Genomic DNA, 25,866 nt, shown 5'->3' on the forward strand with positions numbered 1-25,866 from the left:
TTGGTTAGATAATATCATCCCATAAAAAATATAAATATGATTTAATAAATAAATATTTTTACTTAAAAGATCATAAAACAATTTAATTTCCTAATATAAGTAAATATTATTATAATTATATTTCAATATAATTCTAATTTAAAAAGAATACTGGTTGATGGTGCTACTACTCTAATGTTTTCTACTATACTAGAAAATAAAATTTATTTAATCCTAAAACTTTTTAATGCTACATGGTGTAGAATAAAAGTTTATGTTGGATTATTCGAATAGTGTCATCTCTTCAATTTTGCCAATGTACTAAATGGAGACCAAAAAAAGGAGAAAAATGAAAAAAGTTTCAAACTTGAAAGGGAAAATTGAGACAAAACAAAGTTGTGGAGCTAAATTTAGAAAAACATAAACTTTAAGGGTGTAAATTGAATTTGTCCCTTTTGTTAAACCTGTTTGATAGTTCGGAATTAACAACATTCCTTGTCTGTAGCCAGCAACCTTTTCACCGACAACAACATCTCTACACGTGGCATATCTAAGTATATTCTCTCAAAACCCTCTCTGTCTCTCTCTGTCTCTCTAAAACCCATCTATTCAAAGCGCTCTCTCTCTCTCTCTCTCTCTAAAAAAAAAAAAAAAAAAAGCGCTCTCTCTCTCTTCCTCTCCCACAGTGCACCCTCTATTGTGGATCACTAAAAGGGTAAGCTTGAAAAATAACGCCTTTTTTTTTTAACAATCATATAGTATAGTTTCATTTGTACTGTGTTTTTTAGCTTTAGTTAATGAAAAAATATCCATTTTTTAATAATTTAATAAGGAAAGTTTCAACCTTTATTACTTGGAATAGAAAAGATTGGATCTTGTTGGGCTGTTTACTTGATTTTGATTATAAAGTTACCTTTTTTTTTGTATATTTGCAGCTTTAGGAATACTGGGTTTTTGAGTAATATTAGAGATTAAGCTTGTAGGGTGGTTTTGGATGATTAGTACTCATTCTAATATGGATTGGATTGGTGGGGTTTTTGGTGGGTTTTGAGGTTTCTATGGCGACCCTTTTGTTTGCTTGGTGAGAAAATGAGGGAAAATGGGAGAAAGTGGGATTTTTTGGGGGGTTTTGTTTTCTTTGGCTGCTAAGTTTCTGATAATGGAAACTTGGTTTAGATGATCCCCGTAGTTATTAGTGGAGTGATTGCTTTCATGAGCATTGGAGTATATGAAATTTGAAATTTTGGTTCATTAGGATTTTGGAATTCAGGAATTAAGTGTGTTGCCATGGATAATTCGGGTTTGGGAGGTCGTTTTTTGTCAGGTCCAAATAGTGGTTTGTTAGACCTTGAGTCCCCGATTCATAGACACCAACAATCCCAGTTAGGTCATCCCTCCTTAGCGCACCAACATCAGGTGAACTTAGTGGGTTGTTTTGATAATGATCACCAACCAATTGGGTTATCGGAAGTGAAAGGTACACCATCAAAAGTATATTCAGCGAATTTTGGTAAAGGAAAAGCTGTTAGTCCTTTTAATTGTGCAAGCAGTGGCAATGCGAGCGAAGATGATGACCAGAGTTTTATGGAAGATGGGAATGGTGAGAATTCTACTGGTGTTAAGGGAAAAAAGGGATCTCCATGGCAGCGAATGAAATGGACAGATAATGTCGTTAGGCTTCTTATTGCAGTGGTTGCTTGTGTGGGTGATGATGGTACACTTAATGCTGTTGAGGGGCTTAAGAGAAAATCTGGGCTTTTGCAGAAGAAAGGTAAATGGAAAATGGTGTCGAAGCTAATGATTAGCAAGGGCTGTCATGTTTCGCCACAACAGTGTGAGGATAAGTTCAATGATCTGAATAAGAGGTACAAGAGGCTGAACGAGATTCTTGGGAGGGGAACTACTTGTAGAGTGGTGGAGAACCCTGTTCTTATGGATTCAATGCCTCATCTTTCAGCCAAGGCAAAGGATGATGTCAGAAAGATATTGGGCTCAAAACATTTGTTTTATAAGGAAATGTGTGCTTACCATAATGGGCAAAGAATACCCAATTGCCAGGATCTTGATCTACAAGGTTGTTCATTACCCCTTGAGAGGAGCTCGAAAGATAATAATGGGTCAGGGGAGGATGAAGCCGAGGGAAATGGTGACAGTGATGATGGTGATGATGATGATGATGAATCAGATAATGAAGAAAATAATAATGCTGATGAGGACGGGGAGAGGGTAGGCCAGTTGTGTGAGGGGCGAGTGAATGATGAGCATGCCCATCTTTGGTCTCAATCAGGTGGGCGAAATGGTTTTGATGTTGAAATGGCAGCGATTTTTCAAGACCCTGCAGTGTCACCATGGGAGAGAAAGGAGTGGATTAAGAAGCAGAGGTTGCAACTCCTAGAGCAAAGGGTAAGCATCCAGGCACAAACTTTTGAACTTGAGAAACAACGGTTCAAGTGGTTGAGATACTGCAGCAAGAAAGACAAGGAGTTCGAGAGGTTGAGGCTGGAGAATGAGTGGAGGAAACTGGAGAATGAGCAGAGTGCTTTGCAACTGAGGCAGAAGCAACTGGAAATGGATTTTAGGAGTTCGGAACCATCATTCGACCCTGCTTGCCTTGGTATTGACGGAGTGCAAGGAAGAGATCCAATTGATCTGAGCAGGCCTCAATAGCTTCTTTACAGATGGATTGACAGTTCACTCCTGGTATCTTGTATGACTTTCACGCAATATCTATAGCATTATGTACATGATACCTAACATCATGTACCGCATATATTGCCTTAGATTAACCTTAGGAATGTTCGATATGACTTGTAAAACGTGCAGAAGCTTTTAACTGCTCGTCATCTTTTAATGCATTCCTTTTACGACTTAATGGTTGTTCATATGACTTGTAAAATGTTTAATTTGCTAGTAATAACTACATGAACAGAAGCTACAATCCTACTCTCGAACAGAATGGTACCATACCCCTCCCCCCTTTCCATGCTCGCGTGTGATATTTTCTTGCTTGAAACTTTTTTGATTTTTTCTTTTTGGTCTACCAAATCGATAAGCTTCAAGCATTCCCATTTACAGTTAATGAAACGCCCATCTATCTTCTTTTCTTTAGTGTTCTATCCTTCACTAGTTTGCACTGGCCATTTCACATCAATACAAGTTTTAAGCTGCTTAAGTTGTACTTTTCCTGCCAAATAGTGATCTGTAAGACAGTAAGAACCTTCATTGTGCACCTTATGCTGGTCTTCTCCGAAATACTTCTTCATCTAGGAATTCCATTCATTGTTCGTGTGAGGTATTCTTCAGGCTTCTCCACTTTGTTTTGGTTGAGTTGAATGCTCTAACATCCTATAAACATATTTTAGCCAGCATTCACTGTGCTGCTACTAGAGTGTTTTGTTATGGTGGTTGCCCCTTGTGTTTGACTAATTCATGATTCTCCACGTTGATTTTTGTCTTATATGTTGTGCTCTTGTTGCAATGTGCTTTTCATGCTTGAGATTTTCATTTGGAGGCGCAGGTCTAAATCGCAGGTGGGGTGGATACTTGGACAAGTATCAGGAGATGGCAATCTCACATTGTACCTCTTTAACACTACAGATAGTATCTGGTTATCATTCTGCGATAGAAGAGACAGGGACTAGGACAAAGAAGACATGTTTTCTTGTTCTTCATGTTTTAATATGATAGAAATTTACTCCAAAATTGTTCTAGAAATAGATTTGTTTTTATCTGTTTCTTCTGTCTGCAATACTAATCAAATATAAAGGTGCCAAATTTTCAAGGCAAATTCTTTCACAATCTCTTAAGAATTCTTCAGTCCACTAAACTCAGCGGATTATGTTGAAAGATATTTATCTTCTCATATTTTATAGCCAGCCCAAAAGAATTGGAAATTTTTTCCAATTGTTCACACATGTTGAATTCTTGGTTGCAGCCAGTACACTCAGTTTATGCAAAAATAAATATACTTTTTTTTCCTCTTCTAAATCTAAAACATAAATGAAATAATTTTTTACCTATTTATATATATATATATATATATATACAGAAAAAATATGATAGTAGAAATTTATTTATCCAAATTTATTTTACCTTTATTTTGAACCAAATTTATTCCTATTACAAGAGCAGAAGAGTCAACAAATTATAATCAAAATAACAACAAATACAATAAAAAATGATAATGATGGTAAAAGACTTTTCATCCCAGCAACAAAAATGTTTCTCTTCTAGAAGTTGAAAATTCTTGAAATGAAGAGGCAGACAGTGGTAGAACAGCGGCCACCAATTTGTCAAGAAAGTAAGCTACATATGCAAGAATCCATCCACCTTGTTCAAGTAAAGAAATTTCCTAGAGCTAATAAATAAAAAATCAGAGACAATTTCCATGTTTTCTTCATTTCCAAAATGAGACCTTTCCTTTCAAACATGCATCTCTCTTCACCTACCAAGGTTTTCATTGCCGTTGGATACAAAGTTTTTCATGATCATATCATATTAAATTTATTTGGCATTCCAGTCTAACCTAGCTTTTAAATTTTTTTAGTATCACAATAAATTTTATAAGTGTTATTGAATTTTTTTGATATATTGATGTTAAAAATTAACTTTAAAAAATAAAAAAAATTATTTTGATGTATTTTTAAATGAAAAATACTTTGAAAAATAATTTTTACCTTACTTTCAAACAGGACCTTAGTCAACCACCAAACCATAGTAAAAACTCTTATCATGACCTGGCTTGACAGGTCCATCTAGTAACCTGCTGACCTAGAATTTAGTTTAGACCAGGTTTGATTTTGAACCATTTAAATATTAATCAAATCAAACTCAAGTAACCGAACTGATCAATTATAACTCGGTTGAATCGACCAAATTTGAACTCAAGGAATTTATTAAAAATTTTATAAAAAAAAAAATTCATCATTTTAAAATTAACTAATGTTGATTTGATGAATGAAAAATTGACCCAACAACTCCAACAGAATCAGAAATCTCATTAACATAATTGATTTTTGTCTAAACTCTCACCTTTTTTTTTTTTTATAAGAGATTAAATTGTCAAATGCTACATTTGAGGTCAAGGAAAACGTTTGATTTGACACGCCGCATGACTCGTTCACTTGTGATTTTCATGTATTTTTGAGTTATAGTTCATTGTCTTTTGTTCCTTGTTTTTTGGACTAGTCTATATTTTCTTTGTCTAGCATTAACATCTTCATGTTTATATAAAACCCACTTCACTTCTCTCTTAGATCTCTCCCTCCCTCCCTCCCTTTGCTGGTTCTTGGCATCTTTGTTATATCTGTTGCCCAGTTTTTTCTTTTTCTCATAGATTTTTAAACTAACAGGTTTGTTTTTTATATCAATATTTCTCTTTTCTTTATTGGTTTCATTGGACCTTAAAGTTTTGATTTTTGTTTTGTTTTTAATCTATAGTGAGGCGAGTTGTTGATATGATATACGAACTGGGTTGTTTTTTTTGGCATGTGATTATTGTTTTATGTCATTTTGATCAGAATATTGCTATTTGTTCTGAAATATTTGTCCCTAATGAGATAATCCTAACCACCAGTTGGTAAGTTGAGTGTCCATCTCATCAATGATTGATGTGATTCGGGAAATTGATTTAGTAAATTCATTTTGGACAGAGTAGAAAGATTATGTTTGATTAGTGTTGATAAGACAGATTTGTTTTTTCCTTAGATTTCGGAATAAATGATGAATGCTTGTGTGTTACTTGGTTTGGAATGGACAATTTGATTGTTAGAATATGATGCGATCGTTAATGGTGTTTTTTATTTGATTTTGGAGATTTGGTTTTGCTCTTAAAACCTGATTTGATTACTGCGCAAGTGGTATGTCTTGAATCAGAGTGATGCATGCATTCTAAGCTATTGTGGGGGGTCGGTTTTCTGACTGAAGTTGTTTTTAAAGAACAACTGTGGTTAATGTGCTTTTGCTTTGTTGAAACTTTATTGGGGTTACTGCAGATGGAGTGTCGCATCAATTTTTTATGGAGCTTGAGTGCTTCAGTTTTCTGCTGCTCTTTTTGGTGTTGCGTTTCCTTGTAAATAATAAGTCCATGGTTCGGTTACTTATTTTCTTTTTGTTAAATTGATTATCCATTTATCCACTTGAAGTTTTTGAAAAGCTGGTTGACAGTTCTTGGCAGTTTGTTAGATTTGTACATGCTGATAAAGGTGGTATTTGATAATTTGGTAGATTTTTGTTAGGAATAAGCATAACCATATCCCTATGTGCTGTATGCTCGTCTGTCTACATTAGCTATGTAAGCACAGTTTTGTCAGTTCAAATGGTTTGCAAATCCCATGCTTAAAGAACCCTGTTATAAGGTATAATGTTATTATATATATTTATGAATTATAAGGTGTATTGTTATCAATACTGCTTAAGGAAATATAATTCTTGGTTTGTTAAATTCTTAGAATTCAGAAAAATCATATGAAGTTATATGCTTAATGGTACCTTTGATATGGTTTTGTTGTACCTTAATATTGTTTGTTTGATTTAATTTGGAACAGGGGTTCATTATTTGTGAGAGGAAATGACTGATAGCCGCCAGCAACCATCTGTCATGCAAAAGATGGCAAGCCAGGCCCATCACAGTTCTAGCTTTTCCCAAGGCTTTCAGAGACCTGCTTTACACCAAAGGCAGTTTGCATATGGAAATTATTCCAATGCAGGATTCCAGTATGCGATGACAAGGGCATGCCAATCCACCCCTGATATGTCATTGATTGCATCATCTACCTCACCAGTATTTGTCCAAGCCCCATCAGAGAAAGGCTTGGCTGGCTTTGCTATTGATTTTCTTATGGGTGGAGTTTCTGCAGCTGTGTCCAAAACTGCTGCAGCTCCCATTGAGCGTGTGAAGCTCTTGATCCAAAACCAGGATGAGATGATCAAGACTGGTCGACTCTCTGAACCATATAAGGGAATTGGAGATTGTTTCAGCAGAACAATGAAAGATGAGGGGATGGTGTCATTGTGGAGAGGAAACACTGTCAATGTCATCCGTTACTTCCCCACTCAGGTTTGTTCCATCTTGGATGCTTTACTAACCTTTTTCATTCCTTTTGAGTTTTATTTCTGTGCTTATCTAGTAATTCTGTGAACCCTCCTCCAGGCCCTGAACTTTGCATTCAAAGATTACTTTAAGAGGCTTTTCAACTTCAAGAAGGACCGTGATGGCTATTGGAAGTGGTTTGCTGGTAACTTGGCATCTGGTGGTGCTGCTGGTGCCTCATCACTACTCTTTGTCTATTCTTTGGATTATGCCCGAACCCGTCTTACAAATGATTCCAAGGCTGCAAAGAAGGGAGGGGAGAGGCAATTCAATGGCTTGGTTGATGTCTACAAGAAGACTATGCAATCAGATGGTATTGCTGGGCTTTACCGTGGATTTAACATTTCATGTGTTGGTATTATTGTGTACCGTGGTCTGTATTTTGGAATGTATGATTCTTTGAAGCCAGTCGTCCTAACTGGAAAGATGCAGGTTAGTAAATTCTGCTATAAATTGTTTAACAGTTTCGATCTCATTTGTCAAGGTGAATTCTCATGTAGTTTCATTTATCACACGATGATTTCAGGATAGCTTCTTTGCTAGCTTTGCTCTTGGTTGGGTCATCACCAACGGTGCTGGACTTGGATCCTATCCAATTGACACTGTCCGCAGAAGAATGATGATGACATCTGGTGAAGCTGTTAAGTACAAGAGCTCCTTTGATGCATTCTCTCAGATCCTCAAGAACGAGGGTGCTAAATCCCTCTTCAAGGGTGCTGGTGCAAACATCCTCCGTGCTGTTGCTGGTGCTGGTGTGCTTGCCGGATATGACAAGCTTCAGATGATTGTGTTTGGGAAGAAGTTTGGTTCTGGTGGGGCCTAATTAAGTCTCATTCTCATTCACCCCATACAATCATAGATGGTGATGAAATTTTTGGAGTTCCATTCCATAATTTATCCTGGATAGTTCTTTAGGCTCATTTAATTACTTTTTTTCTCAAGGGGTTTTCCCGGTTTCAGGATTTCCATTCCTGCAACCCTGTCTATTCTGAATGGTTGCAATTGCAAAACATTGATTTTGATCTCATCAAATTATAGATGATCATTCTAGTTTTTGTCATTCTTCGGGGTTTTACCTTTTCTTCTGGTTTTCAAGTTTGTGTTTATTTTTGTGTTATTATTTAAGTGTTTTTGAATGATTTTGATATATTAATGTTAAAAATAAAAAAAATATATATAAAAAATATTTTAATATATTTTTAATTAAGAAATATTTTTTAAAAATACATACTTCATAATACCAAACAAGCATTAATGCTTGTGGTATGGTAGATGGTGTGTTTTAATTGCTGATTTGAAAATGTTTACTACTTAACAGACTATAATTTTATATTGGTCATGTTAAAAACTTTTAAAATATCAATTAAAAATTATAATTTTTTTAAACCTCACTTTTTAAATTATAACTGCAAAAATTAATACTAAGATAATTTAAGAAAGTTGAATTGATAGCTAATAAGATATGTTATTATCTAAGCAAATTAATCAAATTAATTTAATTTTCACCTTAGTTTAGATATAAAAATAAAATAAAATATTTAATTATTAAAAAAGAAGGATTTTTACTTTTCAATTTAGATCAATTTGGATTTAAATCAAGTATTGTATAATCTAATTCAAAAGCCATGTCTTACTTCCTATAATATATATTTTTTTAAAAAATCTAAACACGTTGAATATTTAAATTTGATATCTACTAGATCGGATTAATAAATTAAATATTCACCGGATCAAATTAAATTATCATCTCCGTATCTCATTCAAACCAATCCAAATTGATAGGTTAATCTAATGCTTGACTTGAGCTGAATTTAATTTTGAATTGCCTGAAGAGATAATCCAATCAATCAACATGTATTCTAAATAATTTGGTTAAGAGATCTCATCATCATTTTTATTTTATTTAAAATGATATTGTTTTAGTTTTTTTTTAATTTTTTTAATCTAAAACAATATCAGACAAATTTGTTTTTCAAAAAAACCCATAAATTCAAGTCAGCCTGCTGATTCAATGGTTGATCGTCTAACCCATAATCCGGACCTTTTCGGTTAATAGGCCGACCCCGGCCTTATAACTAATGACGACTAGACTACTACTGACAGCCTTTCCCGCCTCAACTCATTCTCTCTCCAACTCCCACAAACAGAAAACGAACATAAACAGATGACAGTTTACTATGTAACCAAAGTAAGATCTCATCACTTCATCCCAAAGCCTCTCTTAAACCCCTTCTTCTCTTGTCTTTCTCTTCACTCACACTCTTTCTCTACTCACAAGTCAAACCCTACTTCATGGAACACAACACACACTTATGTTCTCTCAAACCCACTTCTTTCTTTACTAGAAAACTGCAAATCTTTCTCTCAATTGAAACAAATCCAAGCTCAAATGATCCTTACAGGGTTGATCTTAGATGGGTTTGCTTCAAGTCGCTTAATTTCGTTTTGTGCAATATCAGAATCAAGAAATCTTGATTATTGTATCAAAATTTTGAATAATTTACAAAACCCAAATGTGTTTTCTTGGAATGCAGTGATTAGAGGGTGCGTAGAGAGTGAAAATCCGCAAAAAGGTTTAGTCCTGTATAAAAGGATGCTGACTAGGGCTGGTTGTAGGCCTGATAACTATACTTATTCTTTTTTGTTTAAAGTTTGTGCTAATTTAGTGTTAAGTTATATGGGTTTTGAGATTCTTGGACAGGTATTGAAAATGGGTTTTGATAAGGATATGTATCTGTATAATGGGATCATACATATGTTGGTTTCGGTTGGAGAGTCGGGGTTGGCGCATAAGGTGTTTGATGAAGGTTGTGTGAGAGACTTGGTTTCTTGGAATTCATTGATTAATGGGTATGTAAGAAGGAGGCAGCCAAGGGAGGCAATGGGGATTTATCAACAAATGATAACGGAGCAAGTTAAGCCTGATGAGGTGACAATGATCGGTGTTGTATCCGCTTGTGCACAATTAGAAAGTTTGAAACTCGGGAGAGAAATTCATCGGTATATTGAAGAAAGTGGATTGAATTTGAAAATTTCGCTTGTTAATGCCCTTATGGACATGTATGTGAAATGTGGGGATCTTGAGGCGGGGAAAGTTTTGTTTGATAATATGAGAAAGAAGACAGTTGTTTCATGGACTACGATGATTGTTGGGTATGCGAAAAATGGGCTTTTGGATATGGCTGGGAAGCTTTTTCATGATATGCCAGAGAAGAATGTTGTGGCATGGAATGCCATGATTGGAAGTTGTGTTCAAGCAAATCTTAGCTTTGAGGCTTTAGAATTGTTTCGTGAAATGCAATTGAGCAATATGAAACCTGATAAGGTGACCATGCTTCATTGCTTATCTGCTTGCTCACAACTTGGAGCACTTGATACTGGAATGTGGACTCACAACTATATTAAAAAGCACAATCTCTCTTTAGATGTTGCCTTAGGTACTGCATTAATTGACATGTATGCAAAATGTGGGAATATGACAAAGGCTCTTCAGGTTTTCAATGAGATGCCAAGAAGAAACTCTTTGACCTGGACAGCCATTATAGGTGGTTTGGCTCTTTATGGGAATGTAAATGATGCCATATTTTACTTCTCTAAGATGATTGATAGTGGATTGATGCCAGATGAAATCACCTTTCTTGGGGTCCTAACAGCTTGTTGTCATGGAGGGTTAGTTGAAGAAGGTCGCAAGTATTTTGATCAAATGAAGTCCAGATTCAACCTGTCTCCCCAGCCTAAACACTATTCTTGCATGGTGAATCTTCTTGGTAGGGCTGGTTTGTTGGAGGAGGCTGAAGAGCTTATTAAAACAATGCCAATGGAAGCAGATGCTATGGTTTGGGGTGCGTTGTTCTTTGCTTGTGGAATACATAGGAATCTTCTAATTGGGGAAAGAGCAGCTTCAAAGCTTCTTGACTTGGATCCCCATGACAGCGGAATATACGTCTTGCTTGCAAATATGTACAGGGAAGCTGGTAAGTGGGAGGAGGCTCAGAACATAAGAAAGATGATGATGGAAAGAGGAGTCGAGAAGACTCCTGGTTCTAGTTCAATTGAGGTGAATGGCATTATCAATGAATTTATTGTTAGAGATAAATCACATCCTCAATCTGAACAGATTTATGAATGTTTTAATCTGATTAACAAGACAATTGGAGTTTGCTATGTCTGAAGTTTCAACTGTTTTAGATGACTTCCTCTCAGGCTTTCAAGTTCAAACCCAATGGCATTCTCTACATCAGATGCATTTTTCATATGGAACTGAGACAACAATTAGTCATGGAATGCTTCATTTGCATTGCTTGCTGAACCCATCTGGGCATGCCTTGCCATTGATCTCTCAAGAATGATGATTTTGCTCTGGGTTCAATATGGCTGTGTTGAACCCATCAGTGAGTGCCAAAAGAAATTCTTTGAAAGAGCTAGGGCTGGGTCTAGGTGGGATGCAAAACATAATAAAAAAGTAAGGAAAATAAATAGCCCTACCTTTTTGCAGGTAAGTTGGGATCCAATGTTGGGTTTTGATATTAACATCAGGGATAGCCTAAAACAGAACTCAGCATTTAACAAGCGTGGAGATAAAGGATAGAGGGAATATATACACAATGATTCGCGCGCTAGGTTTTGTTCATTCACCTTCACGTTCTGTTTCTTTGTCACCTCTCTGTTTCTCCCACATGCTTGACAGCCTTTTAGGCTCTTTGGTCAGGCCACACTGATCGCATGGCCATATGGTCCATGGCACTGGCCAGTGGTGTAGCCTCCAATCATCATAAATTTGAACTATTGGGATGCAGGAACTTCACTTTCTGTACTGTCCTAGCTGACTTGTAGCTACCAAGTATCTAATCGGTTTTACTATCAATTTTAGTCACATACCATGCAATTTTGAGAAATTTTATGTTCCTCAAATTGAAGCTGCAATTGCAGACATTAATCACATCTTATCAATTACCTTTTTAGATGAAATCAATCCTAGGTGGAAGTATTTTTATTATTTTTAATGGACATGAATTTCATTCTCTTTTTTTATTTTTTATTGTATTTGTTTTTTTTATATTAGAGAATAATATAAATTATATTTTAGAACTTTACCTGACAGTTTAAGCTATTGAATTAAAATAATTCTTTTACATCGTATCAGAGTTTTGATGACATAGTAATTACAAATTTAAATCTTACTATCCCTATTTATATAATTAAAATTAAACACAAGAGTAAACTATTAACTTTACATTTTAAAATTGATTGCAAGAAATAACCACCGTCAACACCATAAAATTTTACTTGAAATTTCCTACTTTTCACTTGTACATCTCTGCACAAACTCTACCTGCTAATGATCAGTTGACATTTAGTATGTGATTGATTATATTGAAGAGAGGGGATGACAACAGGATAGGCCAAGTTGGGAATGTAACTTCGACACCTATCCTTTCAACCCAAATAGGAAATTTGTTGGGACTTTTTACCTAAACTGGTTTAGCACAGCCATCCTCGTTTACTACTGAGAAATTCTCCACCTACCAATATTTGTCATAACTTGAGGTGGAGGTTGTGTTTAGAATCATGGTTATACTCGAGTTTTTAATTTTTTTTTTAGTTTTTATTAAAAATTAATTTTTTATATATTTTAGATTATTTTAATACGTTAATTTTAAAAAAATAAAATAAAATTATTTTAATATATTTTAATATAAAAAATATTTAAAAAAACAATCACAATTATATTCCCGAACAAATTAGGAAAGAAGATGGAAGGTGGAGATAAAAACTCCCTTTAATTTTGCCCCACATCATGGTGGACCTAACCACTCTATCCTTGCTTGTTACAAGAACTTCTCTGTACTTCCTTGGAATAGTTTCCTCACGAACCCTAATCACCAAGCACATGAGAATTCTTTTGTGGGGTCCCCATTGAGGACATCCCAAAACTTTCTTCATGATTTTGATCCTTTCCATGTCATGCACCTGCTAAAAAATGTCACCCCCGTATTTAGTTATACAAACCATGCACTTTATATATAGAAACATGTTTATTTTTCATTTATATTAAAGCTTATTGTTCTAGATCGATACCCTACCATGAGAAAGCTTTAAACACTGGGTAAAGCTTAGTTACTATCGAGGAACATAAAAAATGAAGTTAGTGGGATGAAAACATGTTTAGTTGAAAGAATTAAAGTGAATATATAAAAGTAAATCTTTTATAGGACAGTTTTGGATGAGATAACTTATGTAGTTCTTACCATCTCCGTCTTTTCGGTCTCTAAACAATAATTAAATGCTAACTAATGATCCCCATTACGTAATTTTGTGTAGCAGAAGATGGATATATTTCCAGCTGAGGCAAATAACTTTATCTTTGACGAGTGTTTGTGTGTTTTGGAGGATTGATTCCTAAACCAACCTACCTTAACTGACACACACCAACTTCCTCTCGAGAGAATCATATGGTTTGGTGATCTTCCTGTGTATGTGTGTGTGTGTGTATATATATATATATTATCACATGTTCTGGGACACAAGCCACCAACCACTCAGCGCCACCCCAAATCATGTTCTTACAAATACTAGTCATAAACATAAACATAGTAAGAGTTTGAAACTAAAAAGTTCGGTTTCTTGTGATCTCAGATTCGAGTCCTGTAATTATTAATATGATGACCGCTAGAGATTTATATGGTCGTTAACTTCAGGACCCGTAGGATTAGTCGAAATACGCATAAATTAACCTGAACACCCACATTAATAATAATAATAAAAAAAAATATTGGCCATCCACGGCTTAATGTTAATGTGGACACCTTTCCAAGCATCTCATCTGTGATCTTCTTGACAACTGTAGCAGTTCCTGCCAATTGCCAAGATTTTTAGGTCTAACAATTAAATTTTGGAATTCAACTATTAATGATATGGTTATTATTATATGATGTGTTGTTTTGAGATATCTACAGGGTTATCAACTTTGTTGATATTGTGCGAGAACATAGAGATTTTTTTTTAAAATCGGATTAAATATTGATTCTGTAATATTTATTTGAGTCAAAATTCAAATGAGATAATTATTTTTGTACATATTATTTTTTAAAACATTATTGTTTTCATTTTTTTTAACATTAAAACAATTCTATTATAATTTTAAAAATAAAAAAATATAATTTTAATATATGTATACCGAGTAAGAAAAGCCAATGCTCCAGGAAAGGCGCCACGCCACGCCACGAGACATCGCACAGCCACCCTTCACTCCCACTTGCTCCCAGAACAGAGAATAAGAGGAGAAGGAGAGAGAGAGAGATAAAAGAAAGTGAGTGTCTCTGTGTCTCTCTCTAGTCTACCTTCTCTTCTCTTCTCTTCTTGTAAAGCAATCACCAGTCAATGTCTTTCGGTTCTTTCTTCTTTCCTTTCTTTTTTTACTGTTTGTAAGTATCGGATTCTCTTTCTCGTTCTTTATTGCTTATATATATATAGAGAGGTATATATTCTTGTCTTCATCACCTGATCCACTTGTTTCACGTTTCTCTCCCATTGCTCTCCCACATTTTATTGATTCTTTTGTTCTTGATTAATCAGGTACAACTTAAATTCCCAATCCTTGGTTCAGTCTTACAATGTGGGTTCTTCCTCTTTTTAGAGATCAAGAAATCACTTAACAGTTTTTTCAGAGATCAAAATCTTGCAGTAGTTACAACTGTTTGAAAATGTAAAAAAACTGTTCCTTTTGAGTTGATAGAGGTAATTAGAGATCACAAGCATCTGGTTTAGATGCTTAATGGAAATGGGTTCTTGGCATTTTTGTATAAACGACAAGTTATGGCTTAAGAGAGTTATTTTGGTTGTATTTCTCTAATTTTTTTCCATGTTTCTCTGTAATTATTGGCTTTTTTTGAAGCAATTTTCAACAAGTTGGATTCTTTGTTCCTTGGTGTGTTTTGAATAAGCAAGCATAGCTGATTTCGTTGTTTGATTTTTCTTGTATCCATCAAAATTTATTCTAATTTGTTGGTTTGTTTTGTAGGAGTAGTGAGCTGATTAGAAAGTGATTAGGGGATAGTTTATTCATGCAAAAGTTTTGGTTTTGAGAGTGAGAACTCCGAGTCTGAACTTTAAAAGAGCAGGTTGGTCTCTGTTTTACCTGTTTTTTTTCTAAACTAAATTCTATTTTGATGTTCTGGGATCATGTCATGACTTAATTGTGTGACAGATTAGTGGTTCGAAATGAATTGGAATTCACACATGGAGGGTCATTACATGAACCCTAGCTACCCATATAATTCGGCTGGAAGTTTCATTGAATATTTCGAAGGTCTCACGTATGACCATGTGAATTTCATTTTCAATGGAGGTTCCCACGCTCAGGTACCTTTTATTTGCAAATTTTGTATCCAAAATTTGCAAATTGGAATATGTTTTGAACAGTATTTAGATCCATAAAAATGCAAGCTCGTGGCCAAAACAAATAGAGTTTCTTTTTCTGGTTCTGTTATCTGTATTTTATTTTTAAATATATAGATGATGGAGCAATTAGTAGGTTGTGGTTTTGTTCTTGTACAAATGACCTTCTTGCATTTACAGGATATCGTATACCCCTCGACAAATGCAAATTTCTACAAGTTCGGCATATCCCCACCAGGGAGCACTTCATATTATGACCCTACTCATATTTATGAGGTCCATGATAATGGACTACGGAATGAAGAATATGGAAGGCCCTTGGAGAATTCTTCTACAACGACTAATGAACAGACTTCCAGAGTAAATACAGAATGGGAAGTAAATGAAAACAGGACTTCTCATGATGACCCTGTAGAATGTAAGTTTTGAGGTATATATTGGTAGTATGTACCCAACAAATAGCCTAATGAATATTTTCTTACCTCTATTATTAGATGCAAGAAAGTTGTACCTTTTCATATGTGAATTACGTTGAAAAATTATTCATGGATCTTTTATTCTGAGATTTAACATTTCCATTCAGTTGGTCACGGGATTAATGTTCTGTTGATTTGAGTTGAGTCATATCTTTGCATATTGTGATATCTTCTTTTCACCTATACACCATTCATTTGGGACATTAACAGCCTTTTTCTTATCTTTGTTATGTTCTTTTTTCCAGGTTTGCGCAGACATCATAATGTTCAGGATTATCAGGTGTGGTAACTTTGTAATGGTCTTAGTGCACAAGAAGTTATACCTCAATGCTACAGCTATATTAATTGCCTCCTCTCTCTCTCTCTCTCTCACACACACACACACACACACACACATCCCTACTCTAGGTTGCTGCCCAGTGGGAGCATCCGTGCTCTTTAGTTTTTAGGAAAATGTAGCAAATGTAATTAATCAGGACACAGAGCGCTCAAATGAAATGATAGCAATGCAGAGTTCTAAATAATCATTAGAGTGAGAAGGAAATTGAGAACTAAGAAAGAGAAACTTCATATCTAATCCTTTAAATTTCATTAATTTGTTTCATTTGCTTATAGTTTCATACAGAACTATGTAGTCCTTAGGAAAAGGCCATGTTTAGAGAATCATGTAAAAATGGGAATCCATACTTCAAACACCTAATACTTTTATTGGAAATGTCTCTGCTTATTATAGCATTAGATCATATCAATAAGCAATCATGATCCAAGAGGCACTTTTGCAGACAACTTTGGTTGATATAAGACATAAATGCAGTTAATATACGTTATTTGCTACTCTCTTTTCATCCCCTAAAATATCTTGTATGGTTGTACCCGCTTAAATAACTGTATTGTATTATCTGTGGCCTACGCAGGCTATTTGGCAAGACAACGTTGATCCAGACAGTATGACTTATGAGGTTAGAGCATAATTCCCATTTCTTTTCTTCTGTAGTTTTTTGTTTTTATAAATTCCATATTGTTGTTGTACTTTTACTTTCCAAAAGACATTCAGAATATGAAAGGTCCATTTCCAGATTGCCAGAAAAAAGCTGATTTTTCTCACTGAGATGAAATAGAGATCCACCTCCTGCCACTCCCACGCTTGTGTTAAATTTTCTTTGTTCAGAATTATCATACTGTACAAACCTCCAAACTCAGAAAATCTGGCAATCAGAACTCTCTGCTCTTTAGGACATTGTGTCTGGCTGACAACACTCTACTTGTATAAATATTATTAATAAAAAATTTCCCATTCAGGAATTACTTGAATTAGGCGAGACAGTTGGCACCCAAAATCGAGGTCTTACCCAAGAGCTCATTTCTTTGCTTCCAATCTCAAAATACAATCGCAGCTTCTTCTCAAGGAGGAATTCAAGAAGCGAGAGGTACCATTTGGGCTTACATTTGTTGTAAATTGATGAACATTTTTTTGTCATGTGGTAGTTTGGCTGTCTATTTTGCTTACAGCTGTCATGTCTTGCCGGACCTGGATTCTGTGCAAATTGTTGTCAATAAATAAAGTGTTCATGCTCTCTGCTTCTATTTTGTTCAATTTATTTTCATTAGCATAGATTTTCTGTTATATTGCTAAATCTGTAAGATTATTTAGATTGGTTAATTAATTGGTGAACTAGATGCAGGGGTAGTAATGTGGTATAAACACTGATTCCTTGTTATGGTTGGTAATTGGTTGCATTTTTTTAATTTTAATTAAATGAATGCAGTGAGAATTTTGACATAATTTTCATTACCCTTCTATCTTCCACTGGTTTGCAATCCAGTGTGCTATTAATTCTGTCTGTAATTCAATGTCTCATGGAGGAAACTCATTGAGCTTTCAGGCTAGTTTTAATGGTGAAACTATTTTTTTTATTTACTTATTTATATTTATTGGACTTTCGGTTTTGTGGACTCTAGCAAAACAATGCTTGGTGTAGGCTTTGGGATATGAGGCATGCTAGTCAAACATCTTGTAGACAACATCCATGTACGGGCACTGCACACCATTTCAAGCATAATTTATGCTTATCCAAGAGTGTCAAAATGAATTCAAACACTTTTTTTTTTTCAAATTTATCGGTTAATACTAGAACCAGAGGGCTAGATGCAAGGTTAAAAAAACGGAGTAAAGAATAGGTTTTCCTTGATCATTGGTGAAGCATGTGGATTTTTCATTCCTTTCTACGTGAACATTTTTATTGCAATTTCAGAATATACTTTGCGATGAATATCCTGACCACACTTGTTCATCTTCTCCTTCTGTTTCACTAGTCTTAACCATTTTTTTCTTGTTGGATATAGGTGTGTGATTTGCCAAATGGAATATAAGCGAGGTGATCGCCGGATCACTCTACCATGCAAACATATCTACCATGCTGGTTGCGGGACCAGATGGCTTTGCATCAATAAGGTAAGCTGCTGAGATTTTCATGACAAAGTTGAGAACAACATGAGCTGTGGTTTATTTTCAAATTCCTTAAAAAGCTGATGACCATCTACCTACAGGCTTGCCCCATTTGCTACACTGAGGTTTTTGGCGATGCATCAAGACATTAAGGTTATAATGACTGATGGACATAAAGATGAAAACTCTCTCATTTTTCCATGTTTCTCAAGTTTGGGTATTTTTCTTGCTCACACAGTTGTCTCTATCAAATTTTCATTTTCTTCTGTAGAAAGGAAAGATACTAGTTTTGTAATAAATCAGATTACAAACTTTACAAAAAAATGCAGGGGATTTTACTGAGCTTTTATGATCAACCCAATCTCATGGTGTTATTAGCTTATTGTCTAACACTACACGTACGTAACCGATGATATTCACAGGGTTAACTTTCAAACGAATGAAGATCCATCGACTTGTTTCCTTATTATGGGGTCTGCTTACATCCGTGTTAGGTTTTCATTAGAGCATGCCTGTTGGTGTATGGCATTCTATCAAGAACATGAATCAAGAACTTGTATCGTGGGGCAGCACTCATGTGAGCCGGCACGAAATTCCAGGGAAGAATTTTTCAAGACGTGGTCGAACTTTAATGCCGAACATATAATTCAAAGCAATCTAGATGCCATAACCTTTAAAAATAATATTTTATGCTTGCAAATAAATTCTAGTTCAGATGGTTTGGTAATAACTGGGGTCCCCAGGTGATTGCTTCAAATCTATCCTCTTTTTTTTTTAGAGAAAGATCGATCCTTTTCTTCCCTCTGTTATCTAGTCATTTTGGATGTTTTTGATCAGTTTTTGACCATTGCATTTTTTAAGATGCATAATTTATTTACATCCCAGCCCCATTTTTTGGTTTCAAGCCGGAGTATTTCCAGGACAGCTGTTTGCACCAAGACTGAATCATTTTTTGGGTTAGATTTCAAGCAGGCCATTCATGTCTTCATCATTTCTTTCTCGCAATCTTGTATAGATTTGGACTGAGAGCTCCTAACTTCCTAGTGCAAGCATGATTTGCAATCTAATTTTAGACAGCTATTGGCTGAGTATATACAAGACGGATTCACATTTGCTACTGACTCTCCAGAAGCTGCTGTTTAGAATCGATCTTGGGATGGTTATGAGCATCTATAGATTGGATTTCTACTTTATAAAATATAAGCTACTCTTACTTTATTCATCAAGTTTTGATATATATATCAAATCACATTTGATCATAGATATCCTATCCATTATCCATCAAATAAACAATTTCATTCAATTTAAGTTTATATCTATTAGGTTTGGATTGAAATATCTTCCTTGATTGGATCGCTACTTGACTATAGGAGTATATTGACAACTATCTTGTTTTTGAAAGAAGAGAGCTAAGTAATTTGTTGAAGAGTTAGGCATCGAATTCTCCAAGTCTTTGTTCTTATTATGCTAGTTTTCTTCGTGCAATTAAGGAGGCTCTTTGAAAGGAGCTCCCAATCTCTTAGTGCAGGCATGATTTGCAAGCTAATTTTAGACAGCTATTGGCTGAGTATACATACAAGACGGATTCACATTACTATTGACTCTGCAGAAGCTGCTGCATGGAATCGATCACTACCTGACTATATGGATAAGTCGAGTATTTTGACAACGATCTCGTGCTTGAAAGCTGAGAGAGCCAAAGAGTTAGGCATCGAATTCTCTCAAGTCTTTGTTCTTATTATCCTTATTTTCTTTGTGCAATTAAGGAGGCCAGCTTATCTATACTTGTTCCTTTGTCAAACAAATTGCATTAAACAATATCTTGGTGGTTCAATTGAAGATTGATTTACCAAACAAGAACACTACCTACTAATACTTGTGTATTTGCCGCAACAAAAACATGAATTCATGCTAGTGTAACGCAAAAACAAATACATCGTCGAGGAAATCTAACATTCATAAAACACATGATTTAGAATAGATAAATAAAACATCCATAATTTTAAAAATAAATGGTTCAGATTAATTTTACAAATATAAATTTTGAACTCTGACGCATTCTTAAATTGCAAGGTGTTAAATTTATCTTAAAAGAAAATGAAGCACTTTCTAAATAGTCCAAACATGTCTATTTCATCAAAGAATTCGGTAGCAGCCTGGAATTTTGCAGAAACATTAAAAAAATGATTTAATTAAATTTCAAGTGGAATTAAAGTATACATTGAATTAATATGAATCTTCCCATCATTTTTCAACACATACAAAGTACTGAACCCTAGATTTATATAGCACAATATCCTTTTAATTTATGGTCCCAGATTGGAGTGTCAAGTAGGGATATATATTGACTAGTCCTTGTAAAAATTAGGTGGGAATTATTAATTAGTTTAGTTTATTCCACGCGGAATTAGAAAATTTTCTACTCAATTAAATATCAAAATTGTCGTCTTAACTTTGAACTTTCAGGGAGATAAATAGTTAAGTGAGTTAAAATTATACTATATACAAATGAATTTACAATTCAATACGTGGTAGTCCAGCAAAAGCAAAAGCGATATATCCTTTTCACGGTGAAAAAATTTACTCGCCGACACTGAAATTGGTGGCTCCATGAATTTGTTACCAGGAGCTGCATTTACCGTCCACATAGCCCTTATTGCATGTTGATCCTAAGCCATTTGCAAGACTTTGCCTGCCAAGGCTAAATTACAAGACACTAACGTTTTAGAGTGATCAGATTTGCAAATCTTGACTTGAAGGCACGTAGTACAGATAGGAAGTGTTTTACAGTTCTAGATGAGAAATAGAGCATCTCACCAACTATTTCAAGCTGAAAATTTCGAGGTTTGTTATGGTCATGATTGAGATAGTGGGAACACACCAATAAAAAGTTGACAAAAGACATTAAACAATAGGAAATTTATAGCGTTAATCAAGGTTATAACACCGATATCTTTGTTAATAATGATAGGAGAGCTCTATATAAAGGGCAGCATCCAGGCTTACAATGCAAACACAGAAGCAGTAGTTCTAAAGATGGAAAAAGGGGGGCAGCCAGGACTCTTGTCACAAATGATTTATGCTCTAGCATTTTGCGTGGTTGCCACCAGTGTAGTGGCTAAAGAGCCTTATTACTACAAATCACCACCTCCACCATTGAAATCCTCACCTCCTCCATCTCCCTCACCACCTCCTCCATATCATTACTCATCACCTCCTCCCCCAAAGAAATCCCCCCCTCCTCCATACATCTACAAATCCCCACCTCCACCATTGAAATCTCCACCTCCTCCATATCATTACTCATCACCTCCTCCCCCAAAGAAATCCCCCCCTCCTCCATATCATTACTCATCACCTCCTCCCCCAAAGAAATCCCCCCCTCCTCCCTATGTCTATAAATCCCCACCTCCACCATCTCCCTCACCACCACCCCCATACCATTACTCTTCACCTCCACCTCCAAAGAAGTCCCCCCCTCCTCCCTATGTCTACAAGTCTCCACCTCCACCATCTCCCTCACCACCCCCCCCATACCACTACTCTTCACCTCCTCCTCCAAAGAAGTCTCCCCCTCCCCCATACATCTACAAGTCTCCACCTCCACCATCTCCCTCACCTCCACCTCCATACCACTACTCTTCACCTCCTCCTCCAAAGAAGTCTCCCCATCCCCCATACGTCTACAAGTCCCCACCTCCTCCACACTACTAAGCTTCTTTTTGATCAAGATATGAGATGCATACGTAGCAGTAGCAACAACGTACTTCTCTCTATATCGTTTACGAACAAATTTCCAAAATGAAGGCAATGATCTTGAATGAAACAAGCTTTTCTCTACAATAAGGATCTATAGCGAAGGTCCATGGTGAAATGAAATAGTGTTATTTATTGTATCACTTTGTTGTCTCGTAATCTAATGTAATGTAATGGCAGTAATTACAATTCCAAGAAGGATTATATACTTGCGTTTTCTTGATCAAATTCACATATTGCTTTCTATTTAAAATTATATGAATTGTTTGATTCCAAGCTAAATATGATCATGCACTGTGGAAACGCACGTCAGCTTTCCTTCCTTGAGCTAGGCAAGTCAAAACCCTAAGTTAAAGTAATTGACCTCAGGTTTGAAACCTCCTGATCAGCATTCTAAATAGAGATTTAAAGTCTTAATCATTGGTATTCTTGAAAGACTCCCCAGGTTATTTGAAGCAAATATTATTGCACGTCCCTACTTCTACCTCATTAGGCATGCATGCCTCTAAGTAAGCCCACGTAGAAATTATTGTAATTGTCTTTTTACTTAATATAAGAACTTGATCAAATCTCGAGCTTTGTATTACATTTTTTTAATAAGCCGAAGACCAATGTTATTTAAACACCAATTTGAAGAACCAAATGGAGAAAAGGAGTGCAACAAGCTACATACTGAATAATTTATTCAAAAACTTTTCTTTATTTTGACCAATAATTTAGAAGGATTTGATATTTTTAATCCTTGTAATTATCCATGAACTCTTTCGTATTTGCAAGATTAGTCCTGGAAAATGTTCACCTTATCTAGGGTTTTCACAATATAATGGCGCATAAAATAATCTTCATGACAAAATCAAATAGAATCTTAAAATAATTCTATCTTTGTATCCAAGGTTGTCAAACTCGCGAGTTAACTCGTAAAATCATATGATTTTACGAGTTAACTTGTATATACAGTGTAAAATCAGGTTAGAAACTTAAAAACAAGCAAACTCGGTTAAACTCGATCAACTCGGTCAACTCGGATCGAGTTTACAAGTTTGACAAACTCTTTGTTAATTGCTAAAACATTCCTGTTGATCTTTGTGTCCATCTCAAACTCTTCTCCATCCTCGGCCATGCACTCTGCTATAGACCCTTATTACATATTGATGATCTAGAGGTAGTAGTGGGAGGAATCCACCCCAGATGGTGATCCCTAGTTCTCCACTTCCTTGAATGGTGGATGATAAGCCCATCGGCATCAAGATCAAGATTGTGGCTGAAATCAAGAAACAAGAACTCCACTTTGCCATTTCTTGAAAAGGAAAGTAAACAAACAAACTCTCTTTCCAGCTAGGTTTTCTTGAATTAATGGTTTATGTGGGCTTCTTTTCTCTCTCTATAGGGATGGTACTGTGTTGTGTGTGTAAATGAGCACATAAGATTTCTCATCAGCTAAGGATTTACCGAGTTGAAGACTTGGGCAACTATTCATGATTGATTTTGATGTTGTGTTCTATTTATCAAATTACCATTTCTTTTCTTTGAAATCTAAGTTCTTGGCAGCCCCACTAACTACAAAGATCTAAGTCACCACCAGTATTCAACTTTTTATCTATACTGACTGGTTTGAATTTTTTTAATTACTTTTTAAATTTTAATTTATTTTTTTGAATTATTTTAATATATTGATATTAAAAATAAATTTTAAAAAATAAAAAATATATTATTTTAATATATTTTAAAATTAAAAACATTTTAAAAAATAAGATTTTTCATATTATTAAACAACTACTAAACTCCACACTAGGTTATTATTTACTACTTAACTAAAATTATTAATATATAATTAATTAAAATATTTTATTTATGAGTTTATGATTTTTTTGACAACCTTGCTTGTATCTTTATGCTTCCCTTGTTTTTTTTAACCAATGATATGAGTGAAATTTGAATTTAATTAAATCACCTAGACTCTACAAGCTAGCTAGTTAATAAGCTAATTAACAATCACCTTCATATCTACTATTTAAAAACATCTTGGTGTGGAGAATGGATCTCGTAATAAGTCAGTTAAACAGATCATGTCATAATGCTTAGGAGCACACAGGTCATAGTTATTATATCTAGTTTGATGGTTTAAGTTTATCAAATTAATTTCAAAACAATATTATTTTCCTCTTAAATAAAATAGTATTATTTTGAATAAAATTTTAAAAATTTCTTGAAGTTGTTACACTAAATTCTTACTCGGATTTAATAGAGTCAACTGTATCTGCTGAATTTAATAAGATCAATCCGATCTATCAAGTATAAATAGGTCAATCATGTCTACTGGATTTAATAATATCAATCCTATCTGATCTATCAAGTAAAATTAGGTCAACCTGCAATTTGATTTGAAATTAAACTTAGCCCTAGCCTTGGCTAGGCTCTACATCAATAAGTCACTGCTAACCTACAAACCAAGTTCAACACGTATGGTTGATGTTGCGTAGGTAATCATTATATTTAATGGAAACCGTAGGTTATTCTATATTGGAAGTCTCGTGGGTCAATGATCTAGTCACATTTAACCCTATAGTTTCAAAAACGACAAATGGATCGTTGATAATTTGAGTTCAGGACAAAGTTACTCCCTGTAGTTCTGTTAGAAATTTCCATTGAAGTCAGGATTATCAACTTAAAATGGACATGTGATGCATGCTAATTAGCTAAGATTTTGGCCAACTTTAACCATTTGACTAAATTTGATTGACAAGTACATTGGATAGGGGAACTAACTCAGACCTAAATTTGTGCAATGATACACCAATTAATGCATGCCGACAGATAAAAGTGATCTTTGAATTTGAAAGATGGTAGTGCTGCATTCTATTTGTTTAGCTCCACAAATGTATATATTCTTGACATATTTGATGAACAAAACCTTATGGTTGAGGGATACAGTACATACCTCATCGTAAGTGAAAATTAGCAAACTTCGACTTCAAATCTCTATCTCCTCATGCATGACCTCCACTATCTTGAACTGTTTTGATACAACGTGTTCCTACTTGAGATTTACTTTTTATATTTTTTTTTTGTTTAATCCACTCGATTTTCATCCAAAAAAAGAAAAAAGAGAAGAGATTTATTGTTGAAATACATTAGTGGGAGACAACCATGCATTAACGAGTTGACATAATACAAACATTATAAGAAATGTATGGCAGTCAACTCGAACTTGGATCATATTTTAATGGTCTAATACTGGCCGTAAACAAACATATATCTTTCTGAATTTGCGATTAATGATTGAAGAGATCACTATATAAAGGGCTAGCATTCATGTTTACTGTTGTTATCCATTTTTTGAATCCTACATAAAAAAAATATATATTAAAAAATGGAAAATACAAAAAAATTAAAAAAATTGTTAGAAGAAAATTGAAAAATATATATCAATGAGAAGAGTATACCAGAATGGTCGGGAAAATGTCAAATACTGGTTGAGAAAGATCAAATATACAAGATTAAAAAATTTCACAATGTATTTTCGACTAATGAATGCCTTATTGACAAAGAAAATCCAATTTAAGGAGAAAAATTCAAAATTGGATGTTTTAAGAACTTAATTAGAATTTTTCAAGGTTTATTTGAATTTATTGAGGGCTTAATTGCAAGGAAAATTGATTTTTATAGTCAATTTAGGCTTTAATTGGAAGAAATTAAAGTCCAGGGGCTGAATTGCAATTTTT

General features: G+C 34.7%; 5 protein-coding genes across 23 annotated transcripts; 4 read left to right on the forward strand and 1 right to left on the reverse strand.

Annotated features, from left to right (window-relative positions):
• Positions 1-580: 580 nt before the first annotated feature.
• LOC7487031 (uncharacterized) lies at positions 581-2,922 on the forward strand. Its single transcript, XM_024595658.2, has 2 exons — positions 581-694; positions 915-2,922. Exon 2 carries the CDS (start codon positions 1,267-1,269, stop codon positions 2,644-2,646), a length of 1,380 nt encoding a protein of 459 aa, XP_024451426.1. The 5' UTR covers positions 581-694; positions 915-1,266; the 3' UTR covers positions 2,647-2,922.
• A 2,144-nt stretch (positions 2,923-5,066) lies between these two features.
• Positions 5,067-8,129, forward strand: LOC7487030 (ADP,ATP carrier protein, mitochondrial). 2 transcript variants are annotated; one of them, XM_002299196.4, is made up of 4 exons: positions 5,067-5,330; positions 6,525-7,036; positions 7,130-7,501; positions 7,596-8,129. In XM_002299196.4, the coding sequence occupies exons 2-4, from the start codon at positions 6,548-6,550 to the stop codon at positions 7,890-7,892; spliced, it is 1,158 nt and encodes a 385-aa protein (XP_002299232.1). In that variant the 5' UTR covers positions 5,067-5,330; positions 6,525-6,547; the 3' UTR covers positions 7,893-8,129. The 2 variants fall into 2 exon arrangements, with proteins under 2 accessions (XP_002299232.1, XP_024454635.1); XM_024598867.2 differs by lacking the exon at positions 5,067-5,330 and adding an exon at positions 5,432-6,335.
• A 967-nt stretch (positions 8,130-9,096) lies between these two features.
• LOC7487029 (pentatricopeptide repeat-containing protein At2g22410, mitochondrial) lies at positions 9,097-12,037 on the forward strand. 2 transcript variants are annotated; one of them, XM_024607014.2, is made up of 2 exons: positions 9,097-11,126; positions 11,273-12,037. In XM_024607014.2, exons 1-2 carry the CDS (start codon positions 9,234-9,236, stop codon positions 11,375-11,377), a joined length of 1,998 nt encoding a protein of 665 aa, XP_024462782.1. In that variant the 5' UTR covers positions 9,097-9,233; the 3' UTR covers positions 11,378-12,037. The 2 variants fall into 2 exon arrangements, with proteins under 2 accessions (XP_024462782.1, XP_002299231.2); XM_002299195.3 differs by lacking the exon at positions 11,273-12,037 and having other exon boundaries at positions 9,097-11,258.
• A 2,238-nt stretch (positions 12,038-14,275) lies between these two features.
• On the forward strand, positions 14,276-18,744 carry LOC7460566 (E3 ubiquitin-protein ligase BIG BROTHER). 16 transcript variants are annotated; one of them, XM_024604802.2, is made up of 10 exons: positions 14,286-14,546; positions 14,645-14,684; positions 15,090-15,189; positions 15,276-15,430; positions 15,647-15,884; positions 16,188-16,222; positions 16,857-16,901; positions 17,242-17,369; positions 18,286-18,394; positions 18,490-18,744. In XM_024604802.2, the coding sequence occupies exons 4-10, from the start codon at positions 15,290-15,292 to the stop codon at positions 18,538-18,540; spliced, it is 747 nt and encodes a 248-aa protein (XP_024460570.1). In that variant the 5' UTR covers positions 14,286-14,546; positions 14,645-14,684; positions 15,090-15,189; positions 15,276-15,289; the 3' UTR covers positions 18,541-18,744. The 16 variants fall into 16 exon arrangements, with proteins under 16 accessions (XP_024460594.1, XP_024460578.1, XP_024460570.1 ...); XM_052449332.1 differs by having other exon boundaries at positions 14,287-14,546; positions 14,645-14,806; positions 15,281-15,430; XM_052449337.1 differs by having other exon boundaries at positions 14,287-14,546; positions 15,281-15,430.
• A 2,691-nt stretch (positions 18,745-21,435) lies between these two features.
• LOC127904018 (uncharacterized) lies at positions 21,436-22,359 on the reverse strand. 2 transcript variants are annotated; one of them, XM_052445425.1, is made up of 3 exons: positions 21,894-22,359; positions 21,747-21,797; positions 21,436-21,698 (listed from the first exon to the last, which is right to left on the reverse strand). In XM_052445425.1, the coding sequence occupies exons 1-3, from the start codon at positions 22,065-22,067 to the stop codon at positions 21,507-21,509; spliced, it is 417 nt and encodes a 138-aa protein (XP_052301385.1). In that variant the 5' UTR covers positions 22,068-22,359; the 3' UTR covers positions 21,436-21,506. The 2 variants fall into 2 exon arrangements, with proteins under 2 accessions (XP_052301385.1, XP_052301384.1); XM_052445424.1 differs by having other exon boundaries at positions 21,436-21,797.
• Between the last annotated feature and the right edge of the window lie 3,507 nt (positions 22,360-25,866).

This window comes from Populus trichocarpa, chromosome 1, assembly GCF_000002775.5.
Source record: "Populus trichocarpa isolate Nisqually-1 chromosome 1, P.trichocarpa_v4.1, whole genome shotgun sequence".
Classification (NCBI taxonomy): domain Eukaryota; kingdom Viridiplantae; phylum Streptophyta; class Magnoliopsida; order Malpighiales; family Salicaceae; genus Populus; species Populus trichocarpa.

Coding starts and splice junctions, on each gene's coding strand:
- LOC7487031 (XM_024595658.2), top strand. CDS start 1,267: ATGGATAATTCGGGTTTGGGAGGTCGTTTTTTGTCAGGTCCAAATAGT.
- LOC7460566 (XM_024604826.2), top strand. CDS start 15,290: ATGAATTGGAATTCACACATGGAGGGTCATTACATGAACCCTAGCTAC. Junction 16,223..16,856: donor ATAATGTTCAGGATTATCAG/GTGTGGTAACTT, acceptor TGGCCTACGCAG/GCTATTTGGCAAGACAACGT. Junction 16,902..17,241: donor CAGACAGTATGACTTATGAG/GTTAGAGCATAA, acceptor TTTCCCATTCAG/GAATTACTTGAATTAGGCGA.
- LOC127904018 (XM_052445424.1), bottom strand. CDS start 22,067: ATGGGGGATGGGGAGACTTCTTTGGAGGAGGAGGTGAAGAGTAGTGGT. Junction 21,798..21,893: donor TGGTGAGGGAGATGGTGGAG/GTGGAGACTTGT, acceptor GAGATGGTGGAG/GTGGGGATTTATAGACATAG.
- LOC7487030 (XM_002299196.4), top strand. CDS start 6,548: ATGACTGATAGCCGCCAGCAACCATCTGTCATGCAAAAGATGGCAAGC. Junction 7,037..7,129: donor TCCGTTACTTCCCCACTCAG/GTTTGTTCCATC, acceptor ACCCTCCTCCAG/GCCCTGAACTTTGCATTCAA. Junction 7,502..7,595: donor TCCTAACTGGAAAGATGCAG/GTTAGTAAATTC, acceptor CGATGATTTCAG/GATAGCTTCTTTGCTAGCTT.
- LOC7487029 (XM_002299195.3), top strand. CDS start 9,234: ATGACAGTTTACTATGTAACCAAAGTAAGATCTCATCACTTCATCCCA.